We start from the raw sequence: 17,736 nt of genomic DNA on the forward strand, positions 1-17,736 counted from the left end.
ATAGGTTTAATTGCAGTCTTATTTCACTATCAGGTAAGTCAGCATTCCACTGGAGCAAATTAAACGGAACCTTAATTTTTCCGAGGACTTCGTCATACTTTTGTTGGAATAAAGAGTGGGAGGCCTTTTTCCAGTCACTCACGAGATCCGCTTCAGGTTTCGGCGTGTAAGACTTCACAGTACATGGGATAGTGACAGAAAGGGGCAAATGATCTGAGTACATTCCGTCAAGTCCTACCTGTACGGTAGGTAGCTCAACATTATAACTAATAGCGTGATCGATGTTAGACACAGACTGAGAGACACTTATAAAAGAATATTGTTTGTTTTTCGTGGCTAGCTTAAATTCATTAGGAAGTGAACTTAGAAGCACTTGGGCAAGAGAGTTGCTGCTGTCTTCAATGTTACAGTTAAAGTCCCCCAAAATCACTAATGGGAAGCCATCACTTAGTACTTCCTTTATTGAGTTTCCGAGTCTCTTGCAAGCGATAGCAAACTTTTGCTCCGAAACAATATTATTGTAATTAGTAGGCAAGTAAAGATTGGCTACAATGAAATCCCCACACTTAATAAGCTGGAAGTGTTCAATTTGCAGGAGACAGGCAGGGGGGACGCGACCAGAATTGGAGATTATAGCAAGCCCTCCTGAAGGGGGTCTCTGGTTGCTGGATTTGCGTGCTGGCTGTATAATATAATGATGATCTGAAGAAAATTTTAGCAAGTTGACCCTGGCTTCCATGAGAAAATGTCATTGGAGGCAAATAAGGTCGTATTTCGTGGTTAGATCACTAAGAAATGGTAATTTGTCCAGCACTTTACCATTCATATTCCAAAAGTACACCTAGTAACCCATCATGATACAGGAGGCATAGACGGCTGTGCTTAATTGAATGGGCATGAGGCGTGGTAGCAATTTTGCTTTTTTGATATACAATTTAAACACATTCGGGGCTTTTTACACGGGCTAACTCTTGAAGACATATGATAAGTGCTGCCACAATGCGAGCACTTTTCTTGTTGATTGCAGTTGGCAGCAATATGACCAACAGTGTGACATTTAAAGCAGCGCCGGGGCAGGAAACGGAACTCCTCAACCCGGAATAGCTGAGGGTAGATCTTAAGGGGATTGGCAATAGCATTGTCCCAATCAGCACGAATAGGGTAGTATAATTTGAAGGCTCTAGTGTCACCGCACTGAACAGATTTTTCACACCCAGCTATTCGGCTTAGCTCGTTTTCATCTAGAGAACTAAGAATCCTCTTTACAATGCCTACAAATTGAGGCACTTTCACTTGGATAATTTTAATTGTCACACCAACAAAGACACCCCATATAACAGGGAATTGATTAACTTAAAAAACTAAGATTCGCACCACAGATATGTGTAATAACTTGCGTGTCTCGTCTTCAAAATTTAGTTACAAACTTTTGAAAAGGCTGTCTTCATTAGCAAAAAAAAATGGTAGTTGAAACACATTTTTCCTCTAGGCATTTTGATCACTCAATCATGTTTTAGGGGATGAAGGTGAAATTTTCAAGGATTTTTATTTATTTTTTTTGAGGGGGGGGCGTTAGATCCGAAAAAAACACCCGGATTTATAAAATTTTTAAAAACAGCGTAAAATCAGTATTTTAGGAACAGTCTGGCGTGTGAAGTTGAAAAAAACAGGGCTTGTTATGGGGAAAGCTAAACGGACCAAAAGAAGATATTTGTGTCCTATTGCTAATGGTTCTACTGATATTACTACTTCTACTGTTACTACTACTTCTTCTACTACTACTACTTCTGCCACTAAATATACGGCTACTACTATTAATTTTACTCCTACTACTGCTACTGCTGCTAATAAAACTAAGGCTATTGAGGCGAAAAATTTGGGAAATGTTGAAACTGTATGGAACTAAATCGAATATATACTATGCCCATATATATATATATATATATATATATATATATATATATATATATATATATATATATATATATATATATATATATATATATATATATATATATATATATATATATATATATATATATATATATATATATATATATATATATATATATATATATATATATATATATACTATCTATGCTACCATTACGTTTACTGTAACTAATGACGCTAAGGATATTAAAGATAAACTTTTTGGGAACGTTTAGGGGGAGTTTCAAATAATGAAAAAACTACATGCATGAAGGTTTTCAAAAGGGCATACAAGCAATATTAAAAGCAGAGCCGCTCTATAAGAGCTAGAAATGTCATTGAACCTTTTGAAGGAGCCAAATCGATTCAAGATTAAAAGTTCTACTGCTCTTTTTAAGAGTAAAAAGAGATATGAGGGCAAGCAGCCTTCCTCCCAATCCCATTGATTTTCTAAACACATCCAATCAAAATTTCGAGACAGCCATTTTGTTCAGCATAGTAGAACAGTCCAGCAGCTATGTCTCTAGGGATGTTGGGTTTTCAAGCCCCACTAATTATGTAATTGGCCCATTATGCTTTGAAAATAAATGTTGCATTAAAATTAAATCAAAAGATACTTTATGTATGTTTGCCAATAAGAAACCTCAGCAATATAACCGAGAAGGACTGGGGTGTTAATTTGAAACTTTCGGGCTACTATTATTACTCCTTTAGCTCTTACAATTTAAATAAATCCTAAGATTGTAGGTAAATCCAAGTTGTCAAACAGCATAGATGAACGTTTTTTGGAAGGATATTAGGTTTTGTTTTTCAGGTCTACTTCAGGAGTTATAAACTTAAATTAAACAATATTATTTTTGTCAAAATTAAAAATTGTCGAAAAAGGTTTTTTAAAAATACAAAAAGATTGCCAAACTACGGATTCTTAAAAAAAAAACCGAAAAATAGAATTTTTTTTTCATGAAAAAGATTATGTCGATAATAAAACGAACAGAAGTTAGTTTTAAAAACTTTTCCACAAAACAAGTTTTTCAAAGAAAAGTAAATAGCTCCATTAAGACAAAAATGGACAGAAATAAATTCAAATAAATTTTCAAGTGTAAAACTACCACAAATCACCATTAATAAATAGATGAAAATCAAGACGGACAGAATTTAAAATAAATAACTGAGTCAAACTTATAACGAGCAAAAATTAACATGAGTAGGGCTGACAACCCCCCTGTCTTCTCAAGACCAGATCATAATTTGCACTTTACTGAAAACAAAATACATTTAAAATGGTTTCATTTTTTTATTATAATAAATCAGAAACTATTAAAACTTCAAGGAATAAATATCAGTATATGTTTATTAAACTGACAATCCAGTCATTTTTTATTATCAAAGTGCAAATTATATGCACTTTGATATATCTTTATATATTCCAATATATTTTAAAATAGCGTTTCTCTTTTCTTATCACCGCTTAAAATGAAGTAAATTTGTAATCTTATAAGTGGATAAATCTGAAATAATACACCTTTAGGAAAGAAGTAAGTAAGTATTTATGTTTCTTTCTAAAGGTGTTTCTAGAAAGTTTCGGTTTACTGGAAATGATCACATGGTTTTAAGCATTGCCAAACAGTATATTAAAATATGACCGCTTCAAGGACAAAAATTGCTGAATGTATGTTTATATTTTTTCCCTTTTAGTGTGTTTACCACTTGATTTTCTTCTAGATTTTTATACTCAGAAGGATATTCCTTTAAACCAAGGATTAATATCAAAAATGGATTATATAAAGGATAAGGATTAATAGTATGTTATGTAACTTCATTCCCTAGTTTTTACAAGATCTTTTTCAGAACTTTATTATTAATTGTAAAGGAGTTTTTTTGGGACTTAATCAAATTGGCCTCTGAAAGTTCACAAGATGATGGGATGAACTGAAACTCAGTGTTTTATGTTTTTTATTCCAGCCCAGTGACATGTCTTTGTTTCACACATTAAGTTTGGTTTATACTATATCAGCTCCTGTTGGTGACGAATGTCTAATTCAAGAAATTTTTGAAAAGATGGTCTTCAACAGAAGATTTCTCTGGTAAATTTATTTCGATTTTATTATTTTAGAAAATTTTGCTTTGCTCGTATTATGGGATCCTCAGATTTTCAGTCCGGATAGGGTAAAGTGCAGACTTGTGTACTTTTTATTCTTTGTTATTGTGTCAAGTTTGATAAGGAAATAAAAGTATGGACTGTGGAAAATAAAATGCAAAAATTAAAATATAAAATTTTGATTTTTATTTTCTTTATATCTAGAAATAAAAAACAATTATCAAAAATAGCGAAATGTCTTTTTTATTTGTAATATCCAAGATAACGGTAGCTTATAAAATACTATGGTTATATTTTGGCTTTTGATGTTCTTAAGAAACCAAAAAAACAAAAAAATAAAAACTAAAAAAAATGCTCTGATTGCTGGACTGAACTGAGGCAATGAATTGATACTATTTGGAAAGTGATTGGAGACGTTGGGCATTCGTGAAAAAGTGCTAAATTGAGAGAGGAATTTGGGAAAATATTTGGGGACGCCCACCCGCCCAGAGTCTCGGGCAAGTGACCAAAAAATTTTAAACATTTGTTAAAAATTGAATTCTCAGAATGTGGGGCTGAGCTTAGGCAACAAAAAGATACTATTTGGAAGATGAAGATGGCTTTAAACGATTGTTTGCCTGTTATTTGAAGCAAATTAATGGTTCTATGTCAATTCTAAATTCTTGGTCAACCTTCTTAAGACCATAGGTGGGCGTGCCTTGTTTGCTTCTCATTCCAGGCAATCTAACGGTCCTATGTCAATTTTAAATTCTTGGTCAACCTGCTTGAGACTCTAGGCAGGCGTGTCTTTCCAAAAACTAACCTGCCTAGTATTTGTCCAATAAGAGAGTCATACTTACTCCTGCCATTTATCCGTGCAGCCATTTAAATATTTGCCTCTCAATTACTTGGACTTTCTGTCTTGGATTTTCTCTTTCTACATTTAGCCATGTATTGCTGAAACCTACTGCAAAATACTTGATAACTTCAATTCAAAATCGGTAAGGTATAAAATTGGCAAGGTAATAATAAAACATATAAAATTGTATGTAAATGTATATTTATATTCATCCAATTATATAAACGTTTATTCAAAGTAATTAAATTATATGCAATTAAAGTTATATATAATATGATTAAATTATATAAATGTATAAATAAGTAATTATGAATATAGCCTTTATGTAATTCCTGCTTGTTTTAGGTTTGATGTTACGTATAAGGCGATTTCTGCTCGGTTCACGTCCTGAATTCGATCTTTACTTTTAATAAGGATTCATTTTTTTTTAATTTGATCTGAAGAAAGGTCAAGGGTTTCTGTTGTTAATCTATTCAGGATAGACAAATCCTTGGCCGTGGAAGTTTGTAAATCAAGTGACAGCTTCAACTGGTTGTTGAAGCCTGTGTTTGTTGGCGGTGTCCATGTATTTTAATAAAGGTACTATAGGTGTATTCCTTGGTAAGTCTGGAAGGGGTACAAATTTTTATAGGGAGAAATAAACTCAATATCTCCCTCATGATCTAATTCCTCTTAATAAAAAGTTTCGTCAGAAATGTTTAATCATATTGTCTTGTAGAGTATTTACATATCTCTTATTATACGATGACATTCTATTATGTTTTTTTAACGAACTAGTTCTTAGAAAGTTTTTAACGCTTCTAGTGCTATCTATAAAAGTTTTTTGTCTGATTCTTTACTTTTGGCATTCTCATTTGTTAATTTCAATGGGTGTTACCGTTCGGAATGGGCTTTAATCATCGATTTAACCCCAAAGTAAATGTTTTGGCCCCCAACATTTTAGCCCAAAATTCCCAAGGATATTTTACATGGTTTAATATTCTATTTAGTCTTTAATCCTGAGACATGGACCTTTCAGGAGTAGGTACACATCTATTGCAGTTTATTTTAGGGTGGTTTCTTGGCTAATAGATGGTGGTTATTCCGAGTATTGTGGCCCACCGGCTGGCAACCGCGTGCATCAGTTTGATTTTAGCCTATAAGCTCAAAACTATCCTACGAGAACATCGTTGCCCACTTTATGTTCTGAAGCTGTGTAATTGTAAGCGAATAATAAAATAACAGTATTCTGAATTCAAAAAACTAGTTTTTTTGGTGGTATATTTTGTTTTATGCTCAGACAAACTTAGCAGAAGTTAGGGGACTCTAACTTCAAATAATATTACATTTTCAGTCACTTCAACTGATTTTTACATCTCTTTAGAGTTTCCTTCATGATAACTTAACTTTTTAAATTTATTTAGAGATTGTCCTAATTATATTGTAAATCTTGGTTCATTCCTTATGGTGCAAATCTCATTTTGTGTGGAAGTTGTATTTTTTTATAACTATGCTTGTTACACATTAATATAAAAATCACGTTGGTACATTTTGGCTGGTTTTTTTTTTTTTTTTTTTTTCCGTTTTGTTCTTTTTTTTAAATAAATAAAAGGCGCACAATTAAAATTATGTGATTAAAATATTGAATAAAGCAAGTACGGCGAAATTTAACACATTTTGCTTCATCATGATACACCATATGGCGGCTCAAAAAGTATAAAGAAAAGTGGTAGAAATGATTAAATTTGGGAAAATAGATTGATTGTGATGCTTTCTAGTGTCCAAGCCACTAGAAAGCTTAGAAGTGTGTCTAACCTGTCCAAGCCACCAAAAAGATCGGAAATGCCTCGCATGTTCATAGATGAGTAGGAACTTATGACGAAATTTCTGACTTTTTTGAAAAAATCGTGAGGAAAGTGGTTGATACAGATCCTTACCAGAAAGTACTTATTTTTCTGCTGAATTCTGGAAGATATGCTGCTGAAACAGCAATTTCATCAGGTTCTCAGCCACATATAAGGGAACCCACCACTTTCACATAGTTTATGGATTTATCGTATACAACATACAGAAGGAATACAGTAGACAGTTTTACTGAATGAGATCTGCGAAGCCCGTAGATAATCTCATAGTCAGTGAGATGTTGCCTGATGATGGTGCACGTGCTGCTGCTTCTAGAATTATTTCTAGACTTATAGATAAAGGAACTTTTCTATGCAATTATCGTGGTACCTCACATCCTATGGTTGGCATTTCAATGAAATAATTATGTTGTCTTTCATAGGAAATAGTACCTAAGGACAGTCATTACCGACTTCTATGCTTTTCTATGCATTTTGTCTTCGCCACTCTAAGACTTAAGTCGAAGCAGTGGCCTTCTAACTCGTCCACAGAGGTACCTCATCAAGCAGAAAGTGAATTCAAAGATCTCACTTATAATTGTCCTTCTGTTCAACGGTTTGGGCACTCTTCCTACGAAATTTACTCACTTCGAACACTAGATCACTGGTTCTGACGCTGAGTCCGATTCTCATCGATAAACTACATGTTTTGTTTCACCTAGTGTTGATCACCGACATGATCAAGAAATTGGGCCAATGTGTGATGCAGCTTGTTTCGCCATTCCACTGCTAGTTGCTCGAATCTCCCTCGATCGATTCTCACTAAACGTACTTAAAACACAAAGCTGAAAGGGCGCAGCTTTAGGGGGATACTTTGGTAATTGGGTAGCTTTTGTCATATCTAACTGGTCGTGTCTATCATCTTTGCGCCATGAAAAAACTTTAAAAAGTAGGTTTTCCCGTAAAAAAACAACCATTTGTACTTTGACACTAACTACTGCTCTTAAAATTGACCTCACCTCTGACCTCCACATTTCTGATTTACCACAAAACCCTCTTTTTTTGGATGGGATAAAATTTAAATGTTAAGTAGGGGCTTTTCCAAGAAGACGGCGTTTTCGTGGGAAGTTTCTAAATTACTCGTTACATTTTTGTTTATAGAGCTATTGTTTAATAGAGCAGGAAATGAGGATTTAGAAAATGGCCACTTTTGTTTGTTTAATTATTTCAGCCCATTAAAAATAAAAACGGACACCATGTTGCTGTTGGCTATTTTGGCATTTATAGGTGAGAATAGGCGAGTTCTGCATGAATGTAGACTGGAGTTGTCCACTAATCAGAATGGATAGCCTACCATTGTTTACCCCAAAAAACCCCTTCATGCCACCTACTGCAAAAGTGCATTAAAATTTATGTGCCACTATGTCCAAAGTAGAAATTTGCCACTATCTCAAAAGTAGAAATTTGCCACTATGTCCGAAGTAGAAATGTGCCACTACTTCCGAAGTAGAAATTTGCCACTATGTCCGAAGTAGAAATTTGACACTATGTCCGAAGTAGAAATTTGACACTATGTCAGAAGTAGAAATTTGCCACTATGTCCAAAGTGAAATTTGCCACTATGTCAAAGTAGAAATTTGCCACTCATGTCCAAAGTAGAAATTTGCCACACTATGTCCAAAGTAGAAATTTGCCACTATGTCCAAAGTAGAAATTTGCCACTATGTCCGAAGTAGAAATTTGCCACTACGTCCGAAGTAGAAATTTGCCACTATGTCCGAAGTAGAAATGTGCCACTATGTCCGAAGTAGAAATTTGCCACTATGTCCGAAGAAGAAATTTGCCACTATGTCCAACGTAGAAATTTGCCACTATGTCCGAAGTAGAAATTTGCCACTACGTCCGAAGTAGAATTTTGCCACTATGTCCAAAGTAGAAATTTGCCACTATGTCCAAAGTAGAAATTTGCCACTATGTCCAAAGTAGAAATTTGCCACTATGTCCAAAGTAGAAATTTGCCACTATGTCCAAAGTAGACGATGAATGTGATGATTTGAATTTATGTATGTACGCCTATTTTGTTACAAATAGCACAAAATGAAAATATAGAAAAACGGGTATGATATTTCGACGAAATAATAATAAAAGTCTGGACTTTCACCATTGTTTCCTCGAAAAACCCCTTCAAACCAACTGCTGCGAAAGTGTGTCATTAAATACTATGTCTAGATATCTGTCACCGTGTTCAAAGTAGACTATTAATATGATGATTGGACTGTCTAAGTACATCTATTTTTGCAAAAATACCGCAAAATGAAAATTTAGAAAAACGGGTATAATATTTCGATTAATTAATAATAAAAGTCCGGGCTTTCATTATTATCAAACAGTTCGTGGTAACGATCTGTAAGTAAGCAGCGACCCGGCTCAGTAGTAACCAGAACTCTAAAAAGCAGAACTTTGATAACATCAAAGCAATTGGATTTTTATGCTAATTTTAAATATATGTTTCATCAAATTTAGTCTTACCCATCAAAAGTTACGAGCCTGGGAAAATTTGTCGTATTTTTGAAAAAAAGGGAAACACACCCTAAAAGTCATATAATCTCACTGAATATCACACCATCAGATTTAACGTATAAGAGAACCTTACTGTATAGGTTTATAGATCCTATCTGCAAAAATGTGGACTTTTATATTTTGAGTGACAGAAAAAAAGGTCACGGATGTGTGTTTATTTATTATTTTTTATATTTTTTCCCAGGGGTGATCGTATCGACCTACTGGTCCTAGAATGTTGCGAGATGGCTCATTTTGACTGAAATTAAAAGTTCTAGTGCTCTTTTAAGAGACCAGAAAAAATTGGAGGGCAACTAGGCCTAACGCTCATTTTTTCGCTAAAAACCTGGGTAAAAATTTTTACAGAGCCCTTTTGCTCAGTAGGGTCAAAAATCCAATAACTATGTCTCTGAAGTCACCTTAATCACCAACAGTCACCTGAGGGAAGGGCCGCAAGCTCTGAACTTTCCCAAAGTTTACATATAGTATAGGTTATTAGGACGTTTAGAGACATCTTCAGGGTGGATTTTTTCTTGTGGTGGTGGGGGGGGGGAGAATTACCGGGTTGGAGCCTTCCATAGAGGAATTTTTCATGGGGGAAGACAATTTACCATGAAGGGGCACTTGTTTTCCCAGCATTAATTAAAAACAGATCAAAAATTAAATAAAAGTTTTTTCAACTGAAAGTGAGGAGCAACATTTAAACTTGAAACGAACAGAAATTATCACATATATGAGGGGGTTCGCCTCCTCGTCAATACTTCGCTCTTTACGCTAAAGTATTTTTATTACTTTCAAAAGAGCTATTTATTCTAATTAAGCGGCCTTTGTGATTCAGGGGTCATTATTAAAGAACCGGTACAAAATGCGAACTTTAGTGTAAAGAGCGAGGTTTTGACGTGGGGGCGAACCCCCTTATATACCTTATGTATCATTTTATATTTTAATGTTACTCTTTACTATTAGATGAAAAAACTTGTTTTTTTTATTTAATTAGCATAAAAAACCGACTTTTTGTTATAGTTCCAGTGTATTATTTAAATGTTATACCTGTTTTTCTATATTTTTATTTTTGTCCAGTCGCAATTGGAATGGCAGAAACTGGATCTAAGAAATTATCTATTTTCTTCATTATTCATATGAAATGGAAGCTAATAACGAGTCACAATTGCATATCTATGGCATCTTTTAAAGGTTGATAGACTTTTTTCATTCTATTTGTTTTCAATCACCTGCTCCAGAAGTTAGAGCGGCTTTTCATAAAAAACCCAAGGGTCTTTCATTAGTTTCTTGCAATCTATGGGTACTCATTTGAATCATCATTGTAGGATCTATATGGATCTATATGGATGTATATTTAATGCTATTGTATCTGAGTTTGTATCTTTGATGGTAACTTGAAAAAGTCTCTGAATTATTTTGAGGTCTTTTCCTGTTATTGTTTACCCTTTAAAGAAATATTTTTTTTGTCAAGTTGTGTTTGCAAGACCTTCTCAAATTATTAGAATAAGGCCTTTGCCCTGGGTATTTTCACCAGTGCCATTTTTTTTCTCTGGTAGGTTGGCATGCCATCTAAACTATTAGTTCTCATAGCGCTAGTTTCGATTTTATATCACTAAGAAGCTTACTGAGAACAAGCAGAAAAGAGGAAAGAATGTCTCGCAAGCGACGCATTGTACCTACTGGTTTAAAGTTACTCGTAAATTCTAGGGAATAGCTGAGGGAGTCCTTTCACTTCCCTTGTTCTTAGGTTCCTTCATTCTGTAGGTATTTAGCATTTGGTGCTGATGGCGTGGACCGCTAGGATGCTCGTTTATTATCCTGTTCTGAATTTCGTCAAAAACAGTATCGAAAAAGGCTTTTCTGCAAATATTATGAAGAAACATGTGTCTGAATTTTTCACGCTCGCCCAGGATTCTGTATTTAGGAAGTAAATTTCTAAGTTTTATCATGCTACGGAAATTCAGCCTAAAAGAGTTAAAACAAATATAATAATTAATAGTTTCACTGGTTTTGTTAATATTATCGAAAAATATGATTCTGATGATGTTGTCTGTTAGTCTTTGTTATCCGTCATCTCTATGAAGTATCACTTATTCCTGCTGATGCTTTTTGTGCGTTGAGTTGCCGTGTAAACTCCTGTTTGTCTGAGCTAAGCGCTTTGTCTGAGGGTGTGAGAACTCCCCTGCCTGGAACAATCTGATGTCCTCTGTCGTTAATGCAAGAATGCACTGTCTCTTCAAAACCATCCTATGCTGTTAGTCTAAAAAACCCACCTACTGACCTCAAAGATCCTATTGAGCTCAAAGAGACCCTTGATACCCTGAATGGTCATGGGTGTATCGTAAGGGGGAGATCCGATCCTGTCAAGAAAAGGTAGGTAGTCCATACCAGAGATAAAGACTCAGCCGTCTCTCTCACCACCGCTGCAATTAGTCAGCTAAACGTATCCACTTATTTCCTTAATCAAAAAGTGCTTAGTATTGTGAGTAATATCCCTGTTGTTGTGCAAAAATAAGAGCTTATTAGTATGATTCCCGGTCTCGTTGATGGAACTAAAATTGGAAGTTCCGGATCCTTCCGCCTTGAATTTCTAGACGATGCTGCCTTATATAAAGCTATAAACGAAGGTTCGTGTTTGGGATACGAGTTTTTTAAAATTAGACGTTTTCAGAAGTTACCTCCTAGATGCTAACGATGTCAATCACCGAACCACATTGTCAGAAATTGCCCACTCTCATCGATGAATTAAAAGTGGTCACGGTGCGCTGGTGGACATTGTAACACATGTGATAATCCTTGCACTAAAAGCCCGAATTGCGCCAACTGCGGGGGAAATTATGTTTCCTATAGTCTCAGATGCCCAATGTTAAAAAAAAGCTCTGAGTAAGGATAAAAAATGATTGCTAGTGGCAATAGATTTCGCTTCGTTTTCACTTAATATTAACGGAGCCAAAGAAAAAGATCTTCTTATTGATGAGCTTCTTGATTAAGGTATAGCTTTCCTACAGGATCATATTCTAATTAAAGCCAATACAGATACTCATAAACGGTCATCCACCCCCACACGTTTGTACGTAAATCTAAAAAAACGCGTAGTCGAGCCTCTGGGGACCTTGCAACTCAAGTTTGCCTCACTAAAAAACCTGAGGTTATTTATTCCGATCATAATTTACCTGCAATAAAATGTGGAAATATGTTCCTCATCGATGTCTATATGCCATGTAGTCGTAAGAAAATTCCTTCCCTATCTGTCTTCGCTGGTTCTTGTAAGCGACTCAGGAGATTTATGCTAAGAGTGACCAATCAGGGATTAAATAGGGTCTTGGCTGGTGATATTAATGCCAATCTTCTGCCCCAATCTGAAAGAAGTGACCTGTTTTTTGATGCTTTGCCTAGTGGCTATCAGTGAGTCAATAAAAATAAACAGTTTACCTACATTCATAACCTTGATGGTTCTAGAAAAAACCTTGATCATATTATAGTTTCAAGGGGATCTCTCGTGGTTCCTCCTGTCATTGTTTTGGATGATAAAATTGAGGATGATCATTTGCCTTTAACTTGCGAAATTGAGTCACCTGCTCTACCGGCTCATAACCCTTTTTCTTACCATAATTAATGGTTTGATGAGCCAAATTGGAAACGAACAAATTCTGAAGTTTATTTGTATGTTCTTTGCTCGTTATTATCAAGCCTGAAAGTGCCTTTTCACCTTTTACAAAACTCTGTAAGGTCACCGACAGCTAAGATTGATTTAAATTGTTACTAATACCAGATCGTGCCTTGTTTGAAGTCAGCTGCTTCAGTTTCAGTTCCTGTTGAAGGTTTTGAAGTTGGCATCAGAAAACTGTTATGGAATGTGTGTCCAGATGTGAAAAAAGATAAGCAACACGCGAGGTTTTGGCTTCGCTTTCGGAATACTTGTGATCGGCCCAAGTCTGGTGAAATATTTAAAATTAAGCAAAATCTGAAACGTCAGTTTAGATCTTCTTTGCGTCAAGCCCGCCTGAATGGTTTAAATGATCCTGACGTTGTTGCTCATTTTACTTTTGTTTTTTCTACATTTAGTCATTCTATCCAGTCTATGGCTTCTTCCTTATTGCATAATACTGCTCCTCGAGTTCTTCGGTAAGTCCATATATAGTCAATATCTAATGGTGATATCTATCAGGCTTTTAATAATGTTAAGAAATCAAGTGCTCCTGATATGGATGGTCTGTGTTACAATCACTTCACCATTAATTGTCCATTATTATTAACACACATTCAGCTCCTATTCCAGATGTGTTTATCCCAGTTGTTAGTTACAGATAGTTTTCTTTTAGGAACTGTAACATCAGTTTTGAAAAAGGGAAAGGTCACAGATCACTAAGGGAAAGGTTCCAGTTATCGACCAATTACAGTGTCTTTTTTCATGAGCAAGCTGTTCGAGTATGTCGTATTGCCTGAAGTTTTGACTAAATGTGATTTTTCTGATTATTAAGTTGGGTTCAGAGCCGGTTTTGGTTGTTCTCAAGCTCATCGTATACTTGGTCAGTTGCTAGTCTTGGCAAAAAAGTATAAAAGGCCAATTTATTTTTGCTCGGTTGATATCTCGGGCACTTTTGACAACCTTGTACATTCGCAAGCGCTTCACTGCTGAGTTAAAGCAGGAGTTAATTCTTCCGTAGCAAAAGTTCTACAATATTGGTATTCCAATTCGTTGGTTTGGTTAAAGTGGATGTCTTATATATCTGAGCCTATCTCAGTAAAGAAGGGAGTCAGGCAAGGTGGTTTGCTGTCTCCATATATTTTTAAAACTGTGCTTGCGGACTGTTTGCGAATGCTGTCTCCTACTGTATGTTTAGATAACACTGATTTCAGTTACATTGCTTATGCTGATGACGTTCTGCTAGTTATTCCTACTAGGTCAGGCCTCACAAAGAACCTAAATGTTCTGATTAATGCTTTGAGCATGATTGAGCTTTCTGTAAATGCTTCAAAATGCCAGTTTCTTTGTTTTAATACTTCTAACCCTGCTCCTTTTTAACATGTGGGTTCAATACTACTCAAGTGTGTCTCAAAGTTGAAATGGCTTGGGATTACTTTTCCTAATACACTTTCAACTACATGCTTGTCTGGTTGCTAGTGCTCTGCAGTGCATTTGATTCTCAAATGGTAAAATCTCGCCTACTAAAGGGAGGTACAGCCACCAAGGCTTATGTAAACTTTACCATAGTTTTTATTCTCCTGCAATTCTTTTTCTTTCCAGTTTGCAGCCTCTAATATGCAAAAAAGACCGTCTTCAGCTAGGGAGAGGCTATTTTAAATATTTTAAATTCCTGCTATATTTTGCCAATGTGGTAGAGAAATCACAAGATTATTTCTCATTTTGGGCTTATCGACCCTCTAGTGCTGCTTGACAACATCGCTAAGGATCTGAGGACCAATACTCCAAGGAAAATATGTGCCAGTAACCCCCTCACTTATTTTTTCCAGATTAGTGTTTCTATGGATACTGTTAAGTTATTTATGTTGTGTTTTCCTTATCATTTCCTTATGGATAATATTATTTTGGTTTATCTTTTTTTACTCCGCATTTATTTTATATTGCTGGTTACAAACTTACTTAAATACTTAGTAAAGGCGTCTCAAAATCGTAAAGCCCAAATAACTGTTTATGTTTAAGGGAATAATGCACTAATATTGGTGGTTAATTAATTCGTGAAACATAAATGTTAATAGTTATAATAATCACTTTATATTTTTGTTTAAAATTCTGTTTAAATTTAAAATCAATTTTGGATTTTTCAGTGAAGAGGACTTGATTGCAGAGTTTAGCTCCATGGGACTTGGGTTAAAATCTACTGGATCATCTTCGGCTAACCAGGCCTTGAACAGGTAAGCTGCTGGTTGTAGCCAAAATAGTGTTTTTGGAAAAGAAATACTGTGTTAGGTACGCGGGAGACGGGCGCTTCAACCAAAATTCTACCATAGGTTCTCTGTGTAATTATAAAGGGTAGCCTCAAAACTTAAGCACTAATCAGTAGTAGAATAACATGATTTTATGAAGTACTAGACTCTCTTATAAATATAATCTTTTCTTGTTCTCCTTAGCCGTTTGATATTATGCACCTGTGGTTTCTATTCCCAGCCTCTACAGAATTTTTTTGCCCTCTAAAGAATTAAATTATATATCATAATTGCCTTCCATAAACCCATTATCCTACTGAAATAGCCTTGACCAACTTCGTGGAAGGGGTCTTTGACTTGCTCCCTATCAGAGGCTCTGTAGCTTGAGTAGTGGGTGGGAGAGGGCTTTACCTACCTCCTGCCTCTTTCGATTCCACCTCCCCTATTCGTCATTTTTCGGGGTATTTTCATTGAAAAAAAAAAAAAAATGAAAAACCGCAAATTTATCTCCTAGATATTGAAAAATATATTTTACCCTTCCCAACCCCGAGGTTTTCGTGACATTATTTTACGTTTTTTATAATTTTTTTTAATTAAATTAAATTATTTATTTTTTAATGTTATGTTTTTTTTAATGTTTAGTTTTTAATATTTTATGTTTAAAGGTCCAATTTTTGCTCTTGTTTAGGTTTTTGCTGAGTAGTTGCATAGTAGCAAATCAGTTCAAAAGAACGAAAATGAGGGATTTTTAAAGACCTTGTTATAACTTGTCCCTCTTCGTTTTTTCATGAGCTTTTTTGGGTTAAATTTTTTTTAGAAATCTTGTAAATGCAGCGAGGAAGAGGGAAGCAAATAGTTTCCCCTAATTCCGAGGAGAAGCCGTGGTATCAATATGGCATTTTCAGATGAAATTTAAGTTGACATATCTATGCAGTTACATAGATAATCCAGAGGCTGTGGTATAGATTAGACATTCAAGATGAGACATCTATGCCATATATATGCAGCTAAATAGATATGGCTCTTAGAAGAAATCCAGCCAACATTTAAGAAATAGCAATACAAAAAAAAATAAAAAAAAAAAAAAAAAAAAATAAAAAAAAATGTAGCAAATAATAAATTTGAATATAAATAAATTTTGAAAATAAATTATAAATCCAAAGCATAATTCCAGAATCCTAGCCAATTTTAATTTTTTTTATAAATTAATTTATTAGAAAGTGCAAGTTAAGAAAATATAAGTTAGTTCTTAGTTTCTTTATGTTCAACGTCTTGAGAAGTACGATGAAATCTTCTATCGCTAAAAACGGCTCTTTCAGTATTTTGAATTTTTTGGGTTCAAGGTATGTTTCTGGTTTAGTTCTTAGGCTATTGAATTTTGGCTCTTATTATGAATCAGCTGTTTCTGTTTTATCTTCTTTAATACCTGGTTGTATGAAATGTCAATTTAGTGCTTACACTACTAAGGATTGGAAATAAAATAATTATTTATTATTTATATATTTATTATTAGAATATTTATTTTGTTCCCTAAACCCATCTTAGGTCCATTTACACCTTGAAACTGATATTTTCTAAGATCTTTCTGCTGGTTGCTTCAAAATTATGTTCCATGACAGTATCACATTTCTGTCAGTGTTGCCAAGAAGCGTCGTATAAATTTATAACCAGGTCTATTTAAACAAGTTCTTGTTCATACAAATTCAAATATCAGGAATCTGTTGACTCCCAAAAACAACTAAATCTTTACAAGAAAGCTATACCTTTTATAACTGTTGGGTACCATGCGTCTATAGCTTTTTTTTTTACTGATTATTTACCCACGTTTCATATTTTTGATTTTGACTTTTATATTTTTTCTTATAAGAATTCACCAGCAATTTTTTTCAATTTGCTAAGCTGGAATGTGGTTTTGCTGATCCTTTGCACTTTATTATGCTGTTAACATTCATATTCTTTATCCGTGTGTAGTTATTTCGGTTGATCAGGTTGTTAATTTATTGTAATTTATAGTAATTCGTGGTAATTCATTATGGTAATTTATGATAATTCATTGTTATTTCATATTTGTCATTACTAGTTAATGCCGTATAATTAAAAATAAACTATTTTACTTCGTTACACATTACTTTTGTAAATTAAATTGAATACGCGGTGTTTATCTTTGTTATTTTTATTTTTGTTGTTGAACGTTTATTTATGATGTTAATTATTTTATGTTTATTTGATTTTATATTATATTATTTATTTTTTATGTTATTTACAGTTGATATTGAATGCATGATATTAATTTAGTTATTTTTATATTTGAGTTTTTATTTATCTGTATATTTTATAATTTTTATATTATACTTTATTTTATTCACAGTTTAAAACGAATACGGGGTGTTTATGAAGGTTTTCTTTTACCTGAGGAGCAGTTAATAGCTAGCCAGGCTTTGATTCAACGCCTCCCTGAAGTGCTAGCCACTCATACGCTGCCACACGGTGGTGCCACTGCAATTACATTTGACTGGCCATTTCGTCCGATCGTAGCAAGGTTGAACACTGAACCCAAAAAGTGCGTATTTCCTGCTCTTTCTGTAGATTTCTTCTAA

General features: G+C 34.3%; 1 protein-coding gene across 1 annotated transcript in view; it reads left to right on the plus strand.

Moving 5' to 3' along the window:
* Positions 1-17,736, plus strand: part of LOC148940938 (uncharacterized) — a 584,432-nt gene extending 566,696 nt beyond the window's left edge. Inside the window, exons 4-6 of the mRNA XM_089105116.1 lie at positions 3,895-4,016; positions 15,041-15,127; positions 17,508-17,736. Coding sequence (XP_088961242.1) covers positions 3,895-4,016; positions 15,041-15,127; positions 17,508-17,736 — 438 coding nt within the window. The remainder of the gene's footprint in view (positions 1-3,894; positions 4,017-15,040; positions 15,128-17,507) is intronic.

The sequence above is a fragment of the Artemia sp. Qi Xiang Cuo genome, chromosome 19 (assembly GCF_049724085.1).
Source record: "Artemia sp. Qi Xiang Cuo chromosome 19, ASM4972408v1, whole genome shotgun sequence".
In the NCBI taxonomy this organism is placed as follows: domain Eukaryota; kingdom Metazoa; phylum Arthropoda; class Branchiopoda; order Anostraca; family Artemiidae; genus Artemia; species Artemia sp. Qi Xiang Cuo.